The following is a 19,466-nucleotide window of genomic DNA, read 5'->3' on the forward strand; positions in this document are numbered from 1 at the left end:
ACAGCCACCAAGGCAGACGGAACGACAAGAGAACACGACAAACTACCAGAAACAACCGCGTAAATGCAGTGAGGCAGAACATCAGACGTATTCAATAGCTCACGAGATTCAGAGGCAACACGTCAATCTACCTTCCTCTCTGCACTCTGTAAAGCCAACGACTGCACAACAATCATTGCTCCAGCGACAGTCATCCCCTCTGCCCACGCAACCCTACTTCACTCGGACATATCGAGCTTGGGAGACAGACCACAGTACACAGACAGACCAGAGGAACTCGTTCTTCGCCAAGCAGGCCCTCCTGTCTGTGTATCCGGCATGATCGCGACTGAACTGGAGGGGGATTTCGACGACACTGTAAGGTGTACGTTACAGGACAGGGTCGCCCTCGGAACACTTCGCTTTTTGACACAAGTAGATTACGAAGGTATGGTGACAGGTTCACTCCCAGGTATTCGTCATGCAATTGACAAGGGGCTCGCTCGCGGAATCTGGGCAGGGAAAGTTGATAAGGTTGAGGATAAAAACACGCTCTCCTGTATGTCTGGTTTGTCTATCCCTGATGAATGCCAATTGAGAAAACAAAAAGTTGGCCTTGTGATGCATAACCACCACGCTTGCACCTGCCAACCAGCCTATCAAAACCATATGCCAAGACAATGCATTGTTCGAGTCGCACATGACAGATACAAAAAATCAAAACTCTTCTCAATCCTACATTTTCCCGTTCGAGTAAGCCTTTAAGCGGCAGCCTAGCTCTCTGCTTTCTTCTTACAACTACACACATTCCCATTCCGCAAAGACGCACCACCTGGCGCTGCGATCCGCGAGCACGAGGCCTCTCCAAGTACCGCGCTCTCCGACTTTGATGACCGTTTCCCACGTACTACCCAGGCTCTCGGCGTCCAAGTCATCGATATCGCGTCTGCGCTCGGCATACTCCTGCTTGCGCGTCAATCTGATGATCTTGCCGCTGGGGCTCTGCATGGCCAATTTTGCCGGTTTCTGCTGCTTGTCCGTCATCGAGCCGTCGGAGTAGTTGCTCCCGGAGTGGGACACGCTGGCGGCGGCGGAGACCATGCTCATGGCGCTACCTGGGCGGTTGTAGGGGGTTGGACTCGTGGCGCGCATCGACATTGCGCTGCTGCGGCCGTTGTTACCGCTGGGCGTGGCTGCTGATGATCCCCATGTGTCCGGGGAGAAGCGCGAGAGTGACGATGGATGCTGGCGGACGCAGAAGACAAATGTGTTGTTGATCACTAGTCGCGCGCACTGTGGTTGTGCCACGTAGAGGTCGTGACGCTGGGCGTGAGGAGTGGGATGACGCGTGAGGAAAGCATACGGCGGATTCTGGCCTGTGTGGAAGAGGGGGACAGCGAGGGCGAGAGGGTGTGGATTGTCTTTGTTTGAATGCTGTGAATGCGTTGTTAGCGAGTGTCATTTGTGTCTGTGATCCGGTCGTACTCACCATCAATCCCCTTTTGCCGACATAGATCTTCAGTACACCCTGCCCTTCATCACCGGGCAGGAGCGCCTTGATCATGAAATGCTTCCTTCCACCAACCCACTCGACCTGAGCCAGAGCAGATTTCTTCACGATATCACCAGTCTCAAAGGTATCACCGTCCCAGTCGCTGGCGAAGGCTCGTGCCTCAACTTCGGCAACACACTCGACGTCTTCAGGGACCGCCAGCTGCAGATGGGCCATCTCCAGATTCTCCAGATGAAGGACTGAAGTGTCAAAGTTGACAAGCTCCACATGATGGCGGAAGTATGGTGCAGCCGCACAAGGCAGCGCCATCAAGATCTCATGAGGAACAGGAGGTACTATGTGCTGCTGCTCCGGCAACAAAGGTACATGGGTGAAGCAGATCTCCATGGGTCTGGCGAGAAAGTACCAGCTGTCGGCCATGTTCGGGTTCGTCGAGCTGTATTGACTACGTCGAGGGTGCGTCGGGCCAGCGAGGGCACAGTCGATGATGCGCCACTCACCATCAACGATGACCGCATTCCAGTAATGGTTCGGACGAGCAATGGTGTCGAGATCCAGACTTTCACCTGGGCCCTTCAGGTAGCCGCGCACGACCTCAGCGTGGAGTCCGACGGCAGCACAGAGATCGCGCACAAGAGCGGCAATTTCCTCACTGCATCCACGTTTACTGCTGAGAACACGTCTCGTGTCAATCTGGCCCTCGAAGTCTTCCTCCCAAGCAATTCGTTCACCGACCCAGGTGAAGATGGCGCGTAGCCGCTGGACGTCACTCCTGTAGGGTCGACAAAGATAGCTCTGGGCGAGAGTGGTGGGAGTGACCATCTGCGGTAGACCTGCGACGAATCTTGTACCCTTATCTACCAGCGCTAGGTTAGATGTGTTGAAGTCTGTCGGATCCGTGATAGCCAAGCCATCCAACCCCTCGTCACCTTCAGCATGCTCCATGAGTTCGTCGATTGGGTTGACGACAAACATATCAAGCATCTCGCATCTCTCGGCCCTTTCGTTCTTCTCATTCTTGCTGAGGGAGTTGGATCTGTTTACGTCTCGACGGACTTGCATCCAGTCGTTGCCGCCACCGAGACCCATATCACGATGAGCACCCATATCCGGTGAAAGTGGAGCAGCAGTGCCTCCGGCAATGGCGGTGACGCCATCAGGCATGGTGCCCATCTTCTTCGGAGAACCTACGCGGCTCGAAGGTCTGCCACTTGAGTGCATGGCCCTCGCGTTCGCAGCACCCGTCTTCGCAGTAGTCTTTGCAGTTTCGACCATTCTCTTGAAAAAGCCACTCTTCTTGGCCTTCGGAGCCGCTAAGCCTCCGAGTACACCTGCATTCTCCATGGGATCTGATATCCAATCAGCCATTGGCGTTTGTGCGGGCTGTGTGGCATGACTTGAGTGATAGCTGATACCAGAAACGGGTGACATCGGCCGAGTGTTTTCTTTTTCTATATGAGCATCTTGTTGGAATGCGCCTCGAATATCACCAATGGACTTGGAACTGATTGCGCTCAAGGGCCGCTTCTGCTTCATACTGCCCATGCCAAACTTTCTTCTAGCCAGACTGCCGGCACTTGTTGCGCTGAAGCCGCCAGCCGAATAACCGCTCATTAGGGTATGATCGGTCATCTGCGTGCTATTCGACTGGTTGGTGCTTGAAGTCGCATTGCTTCGCCATCCTGATGATGAGGTGGTGACGCTTGTCTTGGTCGTCATAGTCCGAGAGAGAGGTTGCCTCCCAAGCTCATACGCAGACTTTCGAGGGCTGATGGCTTTGTATCCTTGCGAACTCGAGCTGCTAGCTGTTGTGGGCCGACTGCCGGATTGGGAACCACGGGACGTGGGTCGGTCATTGTAGTCCTGGTAAGAGCTCGAGAATCCCGCGCTAGACGTTGGATTGTGTCGAAGATGGTTCTCCATCCGCTGCACATAATTGCCAACCGTTGCAACACCGTCTCGGGAAGCTGGGACCGCTTCTTCTTCGTAGCCACCCCGCTCGTAGCTATCTTGACGTGTGTGCATGGCCATGGCAGATTGCGCTCTCACGGGTTGAGTGCGCCTACCGTGAGACTGGCCGAAAGACTCGGGTGACCAGATGTTCGATGGTGAATCAGGTCGTGGATGATGATGAGACGTGGGAGGAACAGAGTTTGAAAGAGGCGGAGGCGAAGACGGACTGCACACACTACTCATATCATTTAGAGAGGTCATGATGTCGTTCATGGCGTCTCGTAGGGGTGAGGGTGTCATGCCAGAAGATTGGCCGTTCGTGGATTGTCTGCTCGGCGTGTTGTAGCCGGCAGACACGTCGTCATCTTCCATCTGATCCGGAGGAAGAAGCGAAGACGAAGGCGCGACGTTTGGCTGATAGGCGACGCGGTGTGGAGGTGGGGGTGGAGGAGGGGATGAGGATGCTACATTGCCTGATGCATTAAAGGGCGCCGGCGACGGGGCGCGAGAGGGATTTTCATACATGGGAAAGGGTGCCGGTGAGGGACTTCGAGAGTGTTGCTGCCATTCTGCTGGTGGAGCGGGAGACACCGCTCGAGATCCCATCCCGTAGTCCATCGGTGGCGCAGGTGAAGGCGACCGTGAGTAGTATTGGGGTTGGTACGGCACGGAGGACGATGGTTGATACATCGGTTGAGGAGTAGGAGAAGCAGAAGCATGTGCGGTATATGGCCTTGACGCAATTTCTCTGTAGTGTGACGGGGCAGGTGAGTGTGGCCTGTACATGGAGGGAACAGCCGAGTGAGGACGGTAAGAGGATTGCATGGACGGCGACGGTGCACGGTAATGTGCAGAAGGTGGAGCAGGAGACGAGGCCCGGTACATGGCTGAAGGCGCAGGAGAGTGAGACCTGATGGTGTTCGAAGGTGCTGAATTCATCATCATGGGAGAAGGACTTGGAGCTCGAGAGTGTGATCTGTGTCCTCTTCGGGGAGGAGGAGATGGGATCCTGGGGGCCTCTTCCTTCAGCGGCGATGGCGCATTTGGTTTAGGTGCCTGTCCAGGAGCAGAGGCCGTCTTCATACTCGAATAAGGCGAGAACTTCTTCTTCTGTGGCCGGTCTTTGTCCGCTATGCCGGGCTGCGAGTTGAAGCCATCGTCTCTGTATCCAAACTCCTTGTATCCCTGGAATGGTTTTCTGAACACACTCTTCTGTTTTTGCGGTGACGGAGATGCCTGGTTCCCCGACTTTGTAGGCGTCATGTTCCGACTGATGGGTGCGGGTTGGAAGTCCTGGTCTAGTACCTGCACAAAGTTGGAGGGAAATAAGCCAACCATACGACGGTCGCGGCGCAGGCGCCCCATCCACCATGAGCCGTCGCCTGCATTGAGACATTCTATCAGGTCTCCTTCAATAAACCCAAGATCCTTTTTGGTCTGTTCGCAGTCGCAGTCAGTACACTGCGCTCAGCCTCATGATATCCCAAAGCCTCTTCTTACCTCTCCGCCCCAAGAGTACACGGCCTTGCACCAGCAGGGGAATTTTGTAGGGAATGTCTGCGACGTTCCACCCATTATGGCGCGATCCTAATAAACAAGAAAAGTAATCCTTGGAATCGTCCTACTCCATCAAATCGCCGTGCGATCGAGATGTTGTGATTATAAGAAACCCTGTTGATGTCGAGATAGACCTGCTATCTCTTGTGTTTGTTATGTGTATGCACTCAAAGCTCTCTTGTGATTCGGGCGGACACTAGGACGGCAAATCCAAGCTGTCAAGACACTTTGTTTGGGCTGTGGCGGCGTTCGGTGGCTGTTTCGTTATGCTTTGCGCGACAACACCGTCTTATCAAAATAACGAGGGACGTGTGGTGAGAGCGAGAGATCAGGGTGGAATAAGTTATGATGACGGCAGCAATGATGCCCAGACTAAATTTACGCAGACCGCTAAGGTATTAATTGTGTAAGAGAAAAGCACATGCAGCTTTTGAGTCTATACGATCAAGACAAGACTTGTTACGAATGACGGCCGACCCGTTGCGATAATAAGTTAATGTTCTTTGAGTCGTTCTGTTTACCGCCTTTGTTTGGCCAAGACGATGATGCTTGACAACCAGACCCTCGGGCCAATCGTCCCGCTATACCTTAGTTGTGCCTCACCTTAGACTTGCGGTCCTTGTATCCTGCTCCACCTTGATCCCGCCTCGAACTCCATGTCCAAACCCTAGTCAGCTCCCTTACCGGGATAAGGTAATGTACTATTAGTTCTGTTGAATCTTGACGCAAGAAACTTAAATACTTGTGTCTCCACTCACGCATACCATCTTCGCAGGATCTGCACCTTTCCTCTTATGTCCTGCATGAGCCCGGGCCCTGGTTGCGGCCGCGTCTGAAGTTTGGAGAAAGAGCGAGTTAAAACTGCATAGCAACGGCCCACAAACACGATCACTCGTGCATTGAATGCATGTAAAAAAGAAGCATATGCATTTGCTGGTGCGACACAGCTGCACATCTCTCTACTTTTGGTTCTTGTACTCATTCTATCCGTCCTTGCATGTCTTCCTGTTGCCATCTTCGGCAATGCCACAACAGTCATTTAAGCCCACATAGCCTTGAACTTAACGTTGAACTCCACTTGCAGCTTCTGGAATGCCTTGAGCACTTTCACCAGTCCCTTCTCACCGCCAGCACCCTCCCATGCTGCTTCTCCATCTTTCAGTGACTCTGCCTCTTCAGCTGCCCTGCGAGCTGCATCTTTCCTCTCGCTGCTTTCTTCTGCATTCGCAGCGTCCTCCCAGCTGTCGAGCTTCTTGGCCTTCGCCTTGCTCATCACCGGCCTCTCCGGCTGGATGGAAGGATCAGCTATGACAGAGTCGACCTTGCTCTCCGTCTCGGATGCTGCGATCTCGTCGTCTTCTGCCTCCTCGACCGCGTCAAGGTTACCCATTATCTCAAGCATGTCGAGATCGTTGGCGGGTTTCAATTTCATGAAGTTCATCAGACTGGTAATTATCGTAGCTAGAACCAGCGAGAAGTCGTTGAGCAGGAACCACACTTCACCCTTGCTGATTTTGTTGGCCCGCTCCAATGTGTTGATGTCGCCGTGTTTGAAGAAATCCAACAAGTAGGCGTTGAGCGGCGAGTCCAAGTCTTGAGGGTACAGTCCAACGTTGGGTACCACTGACTCCTCAAGAAAAACTCCAGAGCGAGTCGTGCGACACAGATCAGCGACAGAGTTGAACTTGTCTGAGTGTCCAGACAGAGCATAAAACTGAGATCTGATCGTGGTGGCTGGTAGAGCCCGGCTCTTGATCGATTCCGGGAGATCAGATCTATCAGCCTTGACTCCCGCATGCATCCCACTCAATGGCAGCTGATCATCGACGGCTTCTATGTGCTGGTTGACAAAGGTCTGTACATAAGCCGTGAAGACCTGGAGGACTTGCTCGCTGTGTTCACCAAGTATGGTTGTCGCCTCTTCCGGCATAGGCGGCAAGAAGACAAGCGAGGAAGAGGGTTTGGTAGCCTTCTCTCTGTTCTCTTCATCTGCTTGTTTACAGTACACCCTGCCAAAAAGATGAGCCATGACCAGCATTAGAGTCTCCATTGTTGATTGCTCCTTTGTATCAATGTCTGCACAGAGGCGATGGAAGAAGCCTTCTTTCAACAGTGCGTGGAAAGCGAAGCTTGAGTTCTCCGTGAAGTACAGATGCGATACAAGTGGGGCGAAATTCAGGGTCGCGCCATCCTTGTCTAAGAGCTGTTGTCTGCGTAGGTATTCGATAGAAAAGCGTAGGTGATGTAACGTCTGCTCTTTGAACGAAGGTCCTCCCATGAAGAGGCGAGGCTGAGAGAGCAACGTGTTGATGGTCTTGATGGCGTACTTGGACTGCTTGGACTCGTGCAACAGCGTGAAAAGACGAAGGACAAGCGAGGTGGTGATCGGGAAGTGTCCGTTCAAGTCAGGCAGTCTGGAGCTCAGCAGTCTGCATGCTTTGGCTCTGGGTACGTTTTGGAAAACTATATTACCAAGCAGATCAAAACCACGTCTACCTGCACGACCCGCACACTGGCGGAAGTTCAGAGCAGTCAAGTATACACTGTCACCCGAGAACACGACAGTCTGTGTTTTGTTAGCTTCAGAGTATTACTCATCGCGATAGGGAGCTGACTTACTCTTGTTGGCATGTTGATACCGAGCGCAAGTGTGCCTGTTTCGAATTAGCGAAAGAATCAACCATAATGAGTAAGCGACCTTAAACGTACCTGTAGCAATAACAACTCGGAGAAACCCTTTCCTGAACAAGATCTCAACGATCTGTCTGTATTTCCTGTTCATACCTGCGTGATGAACACCAACTCCTCTGGACACGGCATCGATCAACCACTGTTGAACGTTCCTGCGGCCAAGTTGCTTGATGTAGTCGTCCAGCTCTGCAGTCTGCAGCCTCTTATGGTCAGCGAAGTGGAAACCTTCGACAGGAGCGTCGGGATTGAATCCATCGAACACGCTGAAGTCAGCACTGGCTGCGTCGCGCTGCTGCTCGCTCTTGGAAGTGCGGTCGCCTTCACCATCCTCCCGGCTCACTTTAGCCTTGCTGGGCTTGGCCTGCTTGCCACCCTTCTTTGCCTGCACCTTCTTCCAATCTTCCCATGCCTTTAGATGAGCTTTCCACTTCGGACTTGTCTCTTTCCAAGCCTTCTCAGCATCGGCCAACTGCCCAACCACCGTCTGACAGACCTTCTCACACATAGCACGATCGTAATTGAAGAAAATCGCAGGCAGAGCCTCCTGCTCGTGAAGACAACACAGCAAAGGCAAAGTGGTCTCGAGAAGATCATTCTGATCCACTACACGGCCTTGCTCGCCAGTCGTGATCGGTCTAGTGGCTTGCATCTTCTCGCGTTGATCATCGTAGAAAGATCCGTTGAGATGAGAGATGACATCGTCAAATGGCGAGGCAGTATCCGCCATCCACGCAGCTAGAACACTCTTCAAAGCCTTCTCCCACTGCAGTACGTCGATCTTCTTCACGACAGAAGGAAGTGCTTTGGCAGGGTCAAGTCCTGGCGAGACAGGATATTTTTCAGTGGCGCACTCTGATAATGCCTGCCACAGCGTGAGACAATCGCGTGCCTCAAGACTGAGGTCATCGGGCATGCCTCTTGAACGATTCGCCAAGCTCACGACAGGATGCATGAAGCTGAAACCAGGTGCGCCGTCAAGACCCAGACGGCCGAAGCCTCCCAAGGGTCGACCTTCTTCAAGCCCAGCGAACACGAACTTCTCAGGCGGGGTGTAGTAGTATTTACGCAGATCAGAATATCTGGTATGATGCTGTACTGACTCCAATTCTACACCCATAGCCTTCTGAGTAGACTCCAACCAGCCAGAGAACTCCTGTGGGTTTCCTACGGTTGCAGAAAGAGCGATGATGGGGCAGGGTGCGAGCAAAAGTAATTGTTCCCAGACAACACCGTCGTCAGCGTTGCTAATGGAGTGCACCTCATCGAAGATGATGCGCTTCACCTTGCTTGCCCAGGAGTTGGCGTGGGATGGAGCAAGCAGCATGATCTGCAAGACGTGCGGTACAGTGACCAGGACTTGGCAGCCAGTAGGATTGTTGATTCTGTAGTCACGGGTGTGGATTGCCCACACACTTTTACCGCCGTACTTGAATTTCTTATTGTACCGAGCTTGAATTTCTGCCGCGATCTGGTTGACAAGCGCTTTCGTTGGAGCGACATAGACAAGGACTGAATCGTCGTCTGCTTCCAGAACCTTGCGCATTGCATAGAATGAAATGAAAGTCTTACCAGCGCTAGTAGGGGCAACCACGAACAATGACTTGTTGGCATCGATGCCGTCCAGAACCTTGCGCTGCCAACCATCGGGCTCGAACTCCACTCTTGGGTCAGGGGCCGAGTCGATCGATCGATCTAGATATGGTCCGCAGTGCAAGAGTTGAAAGTCTTTGCTCGACAGCTTGATCGAAAGTGGTTCTCCTTTAGTAAGGGGCAGTGCAAACTTGAAAGGTAAAGCACGATCAGTGTCTGGTGCTTCTGGAAGTACTACTGGCAAGCCCATCGTCGTCTTAGTCAGTTCGAGTTTGGCAACAATGGTCTTGGTGAGGCTTCCTTGTCTTTGAATGCTTCTGAGGTGATGCCATATCGATGCAGCAAGACCAAGCCCCTTGTCAGCGTCTTTGACGCGGCCCACGTTTATCCAATGCTCAAGTAACGTGCTGAGCATGTAGAGGCCAACTTCAGCACCGAAGAGAGCCCTTCTATCTTCGGACAAGTTTGTCTGATAGTCCTTCAGTTTGGCATATCGGACAGACAGCTCACGTTCTGCTCCAAGATTCTTGGCCACTGTGTGCCAGGCCTGGACAGCCTTATGATCTGATGCTTCATCCTTCTTGGCTTTCGAAGCCGCGATGCTTTCCATGATGGCTGCTTTACCCGCGCCTTTGCCGGCCTTCTTACTGCCCTTCTTCTTGTCGTCTTTCTCGGTCTCCTTCTTAGAGGGTTTCTTACCTCCCTGACCATTTTTGTCCGGGGTGGCGACAACAGTTAGCTGCTTGCCACCTAAGACTATGGTTTCAGGCTCAAGAGATTTACCGACTGCATTGGTCAAACTAGCAGCGTACGTACGCATCTCCGCCATGAACCATTGATTGCGTCGTGCAGCCCAGAACTCCTGCTTGGCATTCACAGCCGGGACACCCTTGGGGATGATAGGCCGTTTGGCGTTATTCCAATAAGTGACTTCCCTGAAAATGCGAGCAGCTGACGGAGAGCCGTGCTCATCCGCGTCTTCATCGATCGCGAGTTGAACCGATTCGAGGTGCTTGTCAAATACAGGGTTGCGGAATGGTAAGACCTTCGGTTCCTTGGAGAGTCCGTCGGCGGGAGTCCTTGCATGCGATGAAGCGGTTTGACCATCACCTTGTGTAGATTCTTGCAGGACCTTGGAAGACAACTTCTCGACTGCCTTGCGAAGGACCTCGTACTTCATTTGTAAGGGGCCTGCCATAGATTGAATACCGGGTACTCCAGAGGCGTTGACGATGTTCAAGAGACGACCGTCAACAAGATCTGCTACATCACAAGAAGCAGCACCCTTATCATGGAACTTGGACCAGGCTTGACTTTCTAGTATCTCTGCGGCTGTTCGATTGAAAGAGGTGAGATGCTCAGCGGCAGTGCAATCGACCTCCTCGAGGCGTCGAGCTGAGAGCGGCAGTATCGATAGCAACGCAGTGTGGTATAAAATGTTCATGCTTGAAGTGAGAGCTTCGTCGTCTTTCGCAATCATACGAGAAAGGGCAATGGCCGTCAATTGGTCTCGTTCAGATAAATCAAGTGAGTCGGCTTGCAGGGTCTCGAGTTCAGGAACCATGATTGGCTCGCTTTGAGACACAGGCGTAGCGTTCTGATCGAGAAAGGCGGCTTGTAGCTCACCCTGAGCCTCAAGCACCATGGTCATTACTTTGGTATCCCTCCATTCTAGACCATTGATCAGAGCGACATTGTAGCCTTTCTGAATGAAAGTCATAATCATGCTTCGGTACGCCGTCTGACACCGCTCAACATCTTCTTTGTTCAAAGCACTATTATCAACATCATGCATGGGAACAGCAGAATCATGAGCCATGATGAAATACACGCCTGATTTTTCCAGATATTCAGAGAATGCTTTGTCATGCATCGATGGGAAAACAGTGATTTCAATGCCCGAGTCTGCCGTGGCCAAGTTGACCATCAGGTGTCTTATGATGGCAGCTCTTGTGAGCCTGTATTTGGTGGAGTCCCTGGAAGGGTACCATGGCGGGACAGACAGGTCGTGACGATCATCGAGGAAAGCAACATTAAAATTACACTTGCGATCCTTCAGGTGATGGAGGAATTTTTCCACCAGGAAGCATGCATGTAGCATCTGAAAGCCATTCTCGAAATCGAGCGCTGGCTCAGAGAAGCAACTTAGAAGCAGCGAATCGCCCTCAATCAAGAAAAGCTCATTACCGGCATAATCACCAATCAAATCGACTCTACGAGAGGATAAAAGTGGATATGCCTCTAAAGTGCTGATGGGAGAATCAGGACTGTTTTCGTTTGAAAGATCATTTTCCGATTTCAGTTGGGCGATGGAGGGTGTCACCTCTGTCATAATCAGAGGGCGGTCGTAAGCGCGTAGTTTGTCGTTACGTTGAGAGCGACAACGAGCTGAGTATCTGTTTTCTGGAAGATGATGAAGAGCGGGTTTCGTCGCCAATCATACAATTTTTGCTTGGAGGATCGTACTGAATAAGGTAATGGCAGTGTTGGTTCTGTATTCGTACCTTAAGGTTGGCAGGAAAAGACAGTGAACAATGAGTGCGGTGGAGCAGGTAGGCTTTCCCGAAGCGTGTAAACGAATCGCTTACGTCATCTGCAGTGTTGGCGACCTCCTTGAGCTTCAACGCTTCGAGATCGGTTATATCTAGGTAAGGTACTTGCCCATTACTGCCTTTTAAAAATTGGTGCAACAGTGCTGTATGTCCGTCCAACATTGATTAAGCCTATTAAAATAATGCAGATTCCTTTTTCTCCAGAAAAACATACCAAGCAGATGGAATTAATCAATTACGCTGGTGTCACAAGATATGATTCAAGCAAAGTCTCATTGTTTCATGTACTAGCTATGCACTATTGGTGTCAAAAACTGTAAACACATCACTTGGTAATAAATAGGCTGCATGAATACTCTTCACGGTGCACAAAACCTTCCAGCACAACGCAGTCGGGGGGGGGGTTATGGGGGTTATAGGGTTAGGGTTAATATAGGTGAGGTTTAGTTCTGCAAGAAGAGGTCCTCCATCATTGTTTTTACTCATCATTCATTGGCGTTCGCTAAGGAATCCTGATCCATATCTACCCTTGCTCCGGTAGTGAGAGAGTTTCGCGTTCCCTTCATATTGAGACGTCCTTTTCCAGCACTGCCGAGATGAGAGCCGGTGACCCCGACTCGAAGATTCTCGAGCCCAACACTTCTCCCACAGTTTCTACCAATCTTTCCTTCAAGGCCTCTCCTTCGGGATGTCCATTGGTAACGCCCGTCGAGTCGATACTCAACTTGGCCAAAGCCAGAAGCAATGCCTGCACGACCTTCTCGGCCTGATCCTTCTTCTGTTCGTCGGCCAAGCCAGGTTTCAACACCAGATCATATGCTTTCAAATTTGGTAGTATGAGTGTCCTGATGCCAGCGGTGCCAGCTATACCTTGAAGACCAAGAATGGCGCCATAATGTGACCCAAAGGGTTTATGTGAGTCCAACAGATCTTTCAGACAGGCTCGGGCAATTCGTGGCCGAAGCGAGGTTGATGTTTGTCCGTACTTCTTTGCGATGGACGACAATAAAGAGGCTGAGAAGTCGCGCAGAGCAAAATGCGCGAGTGGTCCATTAGCAGCAGTTGAGCCCAGGTGTTTACCAATGACACATGTAAGGACCGAGGGAATGATAGGAGCGATGTAGGGCGCGATATATAGGCTCGGGTTATCGAGAAGGGCGTGTAAAAGGTGCATGACCTGTGTCAAGACGAACAAGCTCTTCAAATTATGTGTGACTTTGTCGGCGACGAATTGTATAAAATAAGGCACCAACTGATGGAGGCCAGGATCGGTGCGCAAGCTGGCGAACGCAGCAGTCCTGTAGTCGTCGTTGTTCTCGTCCAGTATTGCGGAGCAGATACGTTCGAAATAGAGCTGTAATTCTTTGGAGATAACGTGCTTGACCAATGGCTTGATAGAGACATTATCGTTACCGCTAATAGCTGCGAGGTTCGGGTTTGCGCCTGGGCCTTTAGGTAGGAGGTCTTGATGCCTTGAATCTACTGAAGTGGGGTTCTGTGGTATAGAAGGCTGTACGCCTTCGACGGCAAGCCAGTGTGCTGGTCAACGATGTCAGCGAAAACCACAAGGAATGGATACCAAGCACGCTCTCAGCAAAGGTATAGACATTCGTTCCACCTTTGTCACTTCGAAATATCTACAGAAGTGCAACTGTCAGCCACCTAGATGATCGCTTACCTGTTAGTGATACCTCGCGCGGCACCTTTGGTAGAGGCGCATTGATCAACTTCTCAAAGTCCACTTCATCGTCTTCGACATAATATAAGGGTTGACCCGGACCGATAGATGCCTCACCAAAGCGCAACGGCCTTGTAGACTCGTAACCATATAGAGGCTCGACGTCAAGCAAACGCAGAGCATGAGATATGTCTTGCGTACTAAGTGTTGTTCTCTTCCCATGGCGCATAAATTTGAGCGCTTCCTCTAATACTTGACTTATCCTGTACTCAACATCTTGCGCCAATTGAACCACTACTTCCTCCTGGAGTGAACCAATTCCCACGGACTCGGCAACATCCGTTATGTTGTCCGGATTCCACACCGGTGTGGTCATTATCGTACGCGATTTGAGCGACAAGAAGCAGTGCGCGCAATCTAGGCGAATTGCACTCGGAAGAGATGCAGGCCAAGCCGAGATATATGAATCAGAGGTATGACCTGTCGCGATACTGTTGGCTGTTGCGAAATGGCTGACAGCCTCCACTGTGACCAAGTGAGGGACACTGTAGCGTGATTGTGAGAAGTACGATGATGCGCTTGGCTCAAATCCGTTCGCTGATGGTTGCGCGATGGTGATAACGCAAATTCAGGTGGTGTAAACTGGTACGCGTGGTCGCATGAGCCTTCTTTATTGCTGTTCAGGCTGACATTATATGACTATCCGGTATGAGGCTTGAGCAAGACCGTGGCGTCAAGATCAGGATTCAATAATTATCTCGGAGATGGAGCTGTTAATGTCGAGTTACGATCATTCAGGCGACTAGTCGCCATACAAAGTCGCCAAAGGTAAGGTAAGATACTATTGTCCGTGCCTGCCTTACCCACGCGGCAGTTGCCGCTTTGGTCAGCGCCAGAGCAGGCAGGTGAGATACCTTGTTGTTTAGAAAGGCTCAGCATGTGGACTGCACCTCACTCCAGTTACCTTGGGGTATCTTACCTTACTGAGGTAGGTAAGATATTGTACCTCACTTTCAGCACGCATGATCGGCCTCTGATCTGCGCCTTACAGTACTTTGTATCGAAGGCTGCTTGACTTTACACTACCTCGGCCGTCTTTACCATTGAAGAGTGGCAGTTCGTCCTGACAAATGAGGTTCAGACCGAAGCGGACCCCGTTCCAGATCAGCCATCGTTGACGACATCGATTTGGCCTGAGTTATCCCTTCCTGGTTGAATTTGCTATCATCGTAGTACTTCATGGGTCCGCACGTCGTCTGATGTTGGGATGGGTGATCCGCTGTTGTGTTTCTCCGCTATCTGACTGTACACGATCCGGTCAACACGGCATTTTGCTCCGCATCATCTCGCTTCTCTCTGTCCAATAAAGTTAACTTCCCATCTATGCATGCGTAAGATACTCGACCTGCCTTTCATATTGCGTTTTGGCGGGACCGCAACCACGTTAGGCAAAGTCATGCTCCAGGCACACACGCACATGCACGCTCGGCCTTTTTTCCATCTCTTCGCTACCATTCTCCATCCACTCACCACACTAATACTACAGTAGGCAGGCATGTGGCGCCATACACCGCCTTGTGAATGAAGCGTGAATCCATCTCACCACAGCTCTCTCCCTCCATGTTGAGATCATCTCACAATCTAAACAATTCCGTGAGCGTGACAAGATGCACTTGACTCAGGACAAGAAAGTGACGGACTACCGGATAGTGTAGATCGTCCAGGAACAAGCTCGATTTCCCTTCCATTTCATCATACTCAATCGTCGCATATTCTAGGAATGGATTGGTAATGTCGACACATGCTTTTGCATTCCCTCATAACCATCTAGAGCAAAGCTTATTATACACCGGACCGTAAGTCGTAATGTAGGTCATCCTAGGACATTTGCTTGTCTTATTCGCTAAGTTATCGAGCGGCAATGGCAGCGCATGTTCGTAGGAATCAGCACGTCATAGTATAAAGTCAGCGACCCCTCCCGCAATGCGAACACCGTAATCATTCAATCCCATTCCATTTCTCAATCATCTATTTTTGATCATGTCATTTCTTTGCCTGGTTAGCAGTGCCGTGCTGCTAGGAGCAGTGGCATCTGCGAAAAATTGTGTCAATGTGACCGTCCCTGTCCAGATCGATGCCCGCCAGGGCCAGTACGATGTACCGCAGTTGTACTCAAATTTTGATGCGACTCAGTTCGCATACAACTATACGAAACAAGGATCCAACTTCAGCGACATAGCTCTCATTGGCTTCCAGAACATCAACGGACTATACAATATCAGTGCTAAATATTGCAGCCCTGACGCAAGCTCTTCCCCGAGCAGCTCTGCTCCTGTGGTTCAGGTTCTTACTCATGGCATTGGGTTCGACAAGTCCTATTGGGACCTACCCTACAACAACTACAACTACTCTTACATTGATGTTGCCCTTGCCAATGGGTTCCATACCGTTTCCATCGACCGCTTCGGCATAGGAAACTCATCTCATGCCGATCCTCTGAATGTCGTTCAAGCTCAGGCTGAGGTCTCTGCACTTTATGATATTACAATGAAACTTCGAGCCGGTACTTTCCCTGAGGTCAGCGCTGCTTTCCAGAAAGTGGTTCACGTCGGACATTCGTTTGGGTCTCTGCAAACCTATCTGCTATCAGCACAACACCCCAACGCCACTGATGGAGTAGCGCTTACTGGCTTCTCTATGAATGGCACATGGGTCGATATGACGATTGCTAGCTGGAACCTGCGCCTCGCAAGCTTGAACCAGCCGCTACGCTTTGGCAACACCACCATCTCGCGAAATCGCTTCTCAGCCGGCTGGTTTGGTACCGCGACTGTAAAGGCTATCGCCGGTGTACTTTCGTCAGTTGGCATTGATCTCCAACCATACCAGATCTTTGAAGAAATTGCGACGACCGAAATTGCCAACCTCATCAATCAGTACAACGCGTCGGTTGCTCCCGTCCCTCAAAATCTGTCAAGCGGATACTTGACCTGGCCCGACTTGACCACTAACATCTATTCCTTCCTCTTCACCGGCTACTTCGATACCGGAGCTGCAATTTTCGCCGAGTCGACAAAGCAACCCGTGACCTTGGGAGAAATCTTCACTCTCCCGATCGGACCCAAGATGTCTTCCTTCACCGGCCCAGCTCTCGTCATAACCGGTGCTGAGGACAACATCTACTGTGGCGGCGACTGTTACGCGACGGGAGGTCAAGGCTCAAACATCCCCGAGATCAGTGTCGCTCCTGTCTTCCCTAATGCCAGCGCGTTCGAGGCTTACATTCAGCCCAATACCGGTCACGGGATCAACTTGCACTACAACTCAACTGCAGCATACCAAGTCATCCAGGATTGGTTCAAGAAGAACGGCCTCGCAAGTGCCTAGTGGATTTCCTTCATCGCTCGCCCTCTTACTTTCTACAGCCTGTCATTGGCACTTATATAGAAGACGAACAGTTTATAATGCGACCGAGATATATACGCAAATCACGTCTAATCTGAAAACCTACTCGTTCATTCTTCGATTTCTTGATGCGTTTCAATGCTTCATAATTGTAAATACTGTACCAATCGATCCAACATCATGAAATATTGCCCATCTCACTTTAATTCCGATAAACCCTCTCTAGACCCTAAGGTTAGCTAAAGTGCTTATTCCCACGTTAACTATCTATGCATGAATGCATGAATGCATTGCATGCATGCACGCATGGGCGCCACATAACCCACGCGAAAGGTGGTCTGTCCATTGTTCAGATCGTTCGTTCAAAACCGGACCCACACCGCATCAAGTAGGTATGCACCCGAGACGGAGTATCACTTGCAAGAGCTATAGTATGCAGTGCAGCCGACAAAGCGAAGAAAAGTGGGCCATACGGAGAGATGAGATGGATTGCAGGCGAGGTGCTGTACGAGATACAACACTAAGGTAAGCGTACAGTGCTAGAAAGTAAAGGTACAGTAGAGTAAGGTAGTAGCTAAAGTACCTACAGTACTACTGTACCCTAATTCGGAAAAATCACAGATGCAGGTGAGATTTGGTCTTGGCGGCTTTAGACGCGGTTGAGGTGACGGCGTTGCGCGCTTGAATGGTAGGGCTTACGGACATGATTATTGAGTTGGACGGATTTTGTTTTGAAGAAATCGCTGTGGCCAGACCTTTCGTGTACTTCGGAACGTGGCGTCCGGTGGGGGGGTTTTTCTATACGGGTAAGCGGGATGGAGATGTGGTTTATTGTTCTCGTCTTGCATGGTGGAGATTATGTATGGTATAGTAAGGCGTGTAGAACATCTTTGGTTTCGATTAAATACTCGTGTTATAGCTAAGTAGCTCGCTAGTCGGTCTTCTCTGCGAAGCCGTGTGCTTCTAGTTCTGTGCTGTCCAGGCTGGGCGTGGGCGGTGCTGCCTGTGCGACTTTCTCTCGGATGTCATCGAGGTTTTTGAATGCCGAGGGGTTTGCTTTGGGTTGTCCTGGTCCTTCTGCTTTGAATTGATAGCCGCGTACCCTTGCAAGTGTCAGTATACGTGAAGTGAGCGATGGAAGAAGCAGTGAAGATGTACCTCGGTCCTTGACCTGTCTTTGCTGGCAAATCGGACTCGTAGAAGCGATGGAAAGCCGCCGTGTCTTCCTCTAGAGAGTCACGCGCGATGCTGTTTCGGATGCCGTCGAAGAAAAGGTCCATGACGTGATGGTTGTGGATCTGTAGTAGTACCCAGCCCAGCATCTCCTTGGCCATGAGTAGATGCTGTAGATACGCCTTGTGGTGATTGGTGCATGCGTAGCAGAAACAGCCTGGGCTTAATGGAGTAAGGCTTGTAGCATTCGAGGGATCCCACATGTCAACACCCAGGGGCTGTGGGACTTGACGGTGGATGCCTTCATCCCCCTTAACAGGAAAGCTAAAGTCGAAAGCAATGCCTGCGTCGGTCACGGCGCCAATGAAGGGAACGGTCAAAATGTCCATGCCCAAGGACACCTCGCGCAGGACAGCATTGGGGTTCTTCGGTTCGGTGAAACCAAGACGTGGGAGTTCACCGAAGTGAGTGGGAAGGGTATCGAGTGTAGTGGTGTCATAGAGTGCCAGGCCGTCGTAGTCACCCTTCAGCTCGTCCATCAGCTCATCTAGATACCACCTCTGTGCCTCTACGGAGATTGGTAGTATAGGAGCGTAAAGCAATGGTCCTGTTGCATCGCCAGCCGTCTTGTCCTCCTTCCTCGCCTTGACCTGTTCCCGCATCCATAGCGTACTGCGATCAGTAATCTTGTCGATCTTCTTCTTCGGGACCTTGTCAGCGCCATAAGGCACATCGCCTAGTCCCACCACGATGTCAGGTCGCAATCTTGCTGCCGCCCTGCTGTATTCCTGGCATTCGAGGTGACGGTAGCCAACCGAGGTCAGAACGGGGATAGACTTGAGAGTGCTGGGAGTGGGACACGAGATAGGTGGTGTCCTTCTAGGTCCCAAGACGAGAAGACTATCGTCAGGCAGTCCAGTGAAGCGTCGCAAAGGAGAGCTATCGTCTGGGGGAGTATATTTGTATATCGGTGGTTCCTTGAACGATTTTCTCTCTATAACTTAATATACTTTGTAAGCGGTCTTGTCAGCTCGCCCAATGCGTGCAGAAGACATGGAAGAGCACCCGACTCACAATCTTCCAAGGCCATGTATACACCGCGGATATCAGTCTGCGAGGCATAGTTGTCAGGCGACAAGTGCGGCACCACTCCTCGCGAGGCCACAGCGATATAGTGAGGCGTCTGGATGGACTTGCGATCAGGCAGTCTCAACAAGCCCAGCCTCGCCGCATTTCGCGACGAGTGGATGTTCTTGATGCTGAATATCTTGCCGTCCCGTGGCGACTCGATATTGAGTCCATCAATAGTAGGCATGTCTGCCATTGTGCACTTGCAGAGCCCGACAAAACAATGCGATTCATGTCAGGACATTTC

General features: G+C 51.1%; 5 protein-coding genes across 6 annotated transcripts; 1 reads left to right on the forward strand and 4 right to left on the reverse strand.

The window, feature by feature from the left end:
* Nucleotides 1–777: 777 nt before the first annotated feature.
* Nucleotides 778–5,020, reverse strand: AAFC00_006290 (uncharacterized protein; the record flags this gene model as incomplete). The annotated part of the gene is made up of 3 exons (XM_069346226.1): nt 778–1,413; nt 1,469–4,882; nt 4,946–5,020. 3 exons carry the CDS (start codon nt 5,018–5,020, stop codon nt 778–780), a joined length of 4,125 nt encoding a protein of 1,374 aa, XP_069197434.1.
* A 1,021-nt stretch (nt 5,021–6,041) lies between these two features.
* AAFC00_006291 (uncharacterized protein) lies at nt 6,042–11,615 on the reverse strand (the record flags this gene model as incomplete). Of its 2 annotated transcripts, none has more annotated exons than XM_069346228.1 (3): nt 6,042–7,568; nt 7,622–7,656; nt 7,712–11,615. In XM_069346228.1, 3 exons carry the CDS (start codon nt 11,613–11,615, stop codon nt 6,042–6,044), a joined length of 5,466 nt encoding a protein of 1,821 aa, XP_069197436.1. The 2 variants fall into 2 exon arrangements, with proteins under 2 accessions (XP_069197436.1, XP_069197435.1); XM_069346227.1 differs by having other exon boundaries at nt 7,712–11,210.
* A 782-nt stretch (nt 11,616–12,397) lies between these two features.
* Nucleotides 12,398–13,889, reverse strand: AAFC00_006292 (uncharacterized protein; the record flags this gene model as incomplete). Its single annotated transcript, XM_069346229.1, has 2 exons — nt 12,398–13,374; nt 13,514–13,889. 2 exons carry the CDS (start codon nt 13,887–13,889, stop codon nt 12,398–12,400), a joined length of 1,353 nt encoding a protein of 450 aa, XP_069197437.1.
* Nucleotides 13,890–15,553: 1,664 nt separating this feature from the next.
* AAFC00_006293 (uncharacterized protein) lies at nt 15,554–16,900 on the forward strand (the record flags this gene model as incomplete). Its single annotated transcript, XM_069346230.1, has 1 exon — nt 15,554–16,900. The coding sequence occupies one exon, from the start codon at nt 15,554–15,556 to the stop codon at nt 16,898–16,900; it is 1,347 nt and encodes a 448-aa protein (XP_069197438.1).
* Nucleotides 16,901–17,849: 949 nt separating this feature from the next.
* Nucleotides 17,850–19,415, reverse strand: AAFC00_006294 (uncharacterized protein; the record flags this gene model as incomplete). Its single annotated transcript, XM_069346231.1, has 3 exons — nt 17,850–18,021; nt 18,077–19,091; nt 19,166–19,415. The coding sequence occupies 3 exons, from the start codon at nt 19,413–19,415 to the stop codon at nt 17,850–17,852; spliced, it is 1,437 nt and encodes a 478-aa protein (XP_069197439.1).
* Between the last annotated feature and the right edge of the window lie 51 nt (nt 19,416–19,466).

Source organism: Neodothiora populina, assembly GCF_041146345.1.
Source record: "Neodothiora populina strain CPC 39397 chromosome Unknown canker_contig_7, whole genome shotgun sequence".
Classification (NCBI taxonomy): Eukaryota; Fungi; Ascomycota; class Dothideomycetes; order Dothideales; family Dothioraceae; genus Neodothiora; species Neodothiora populina.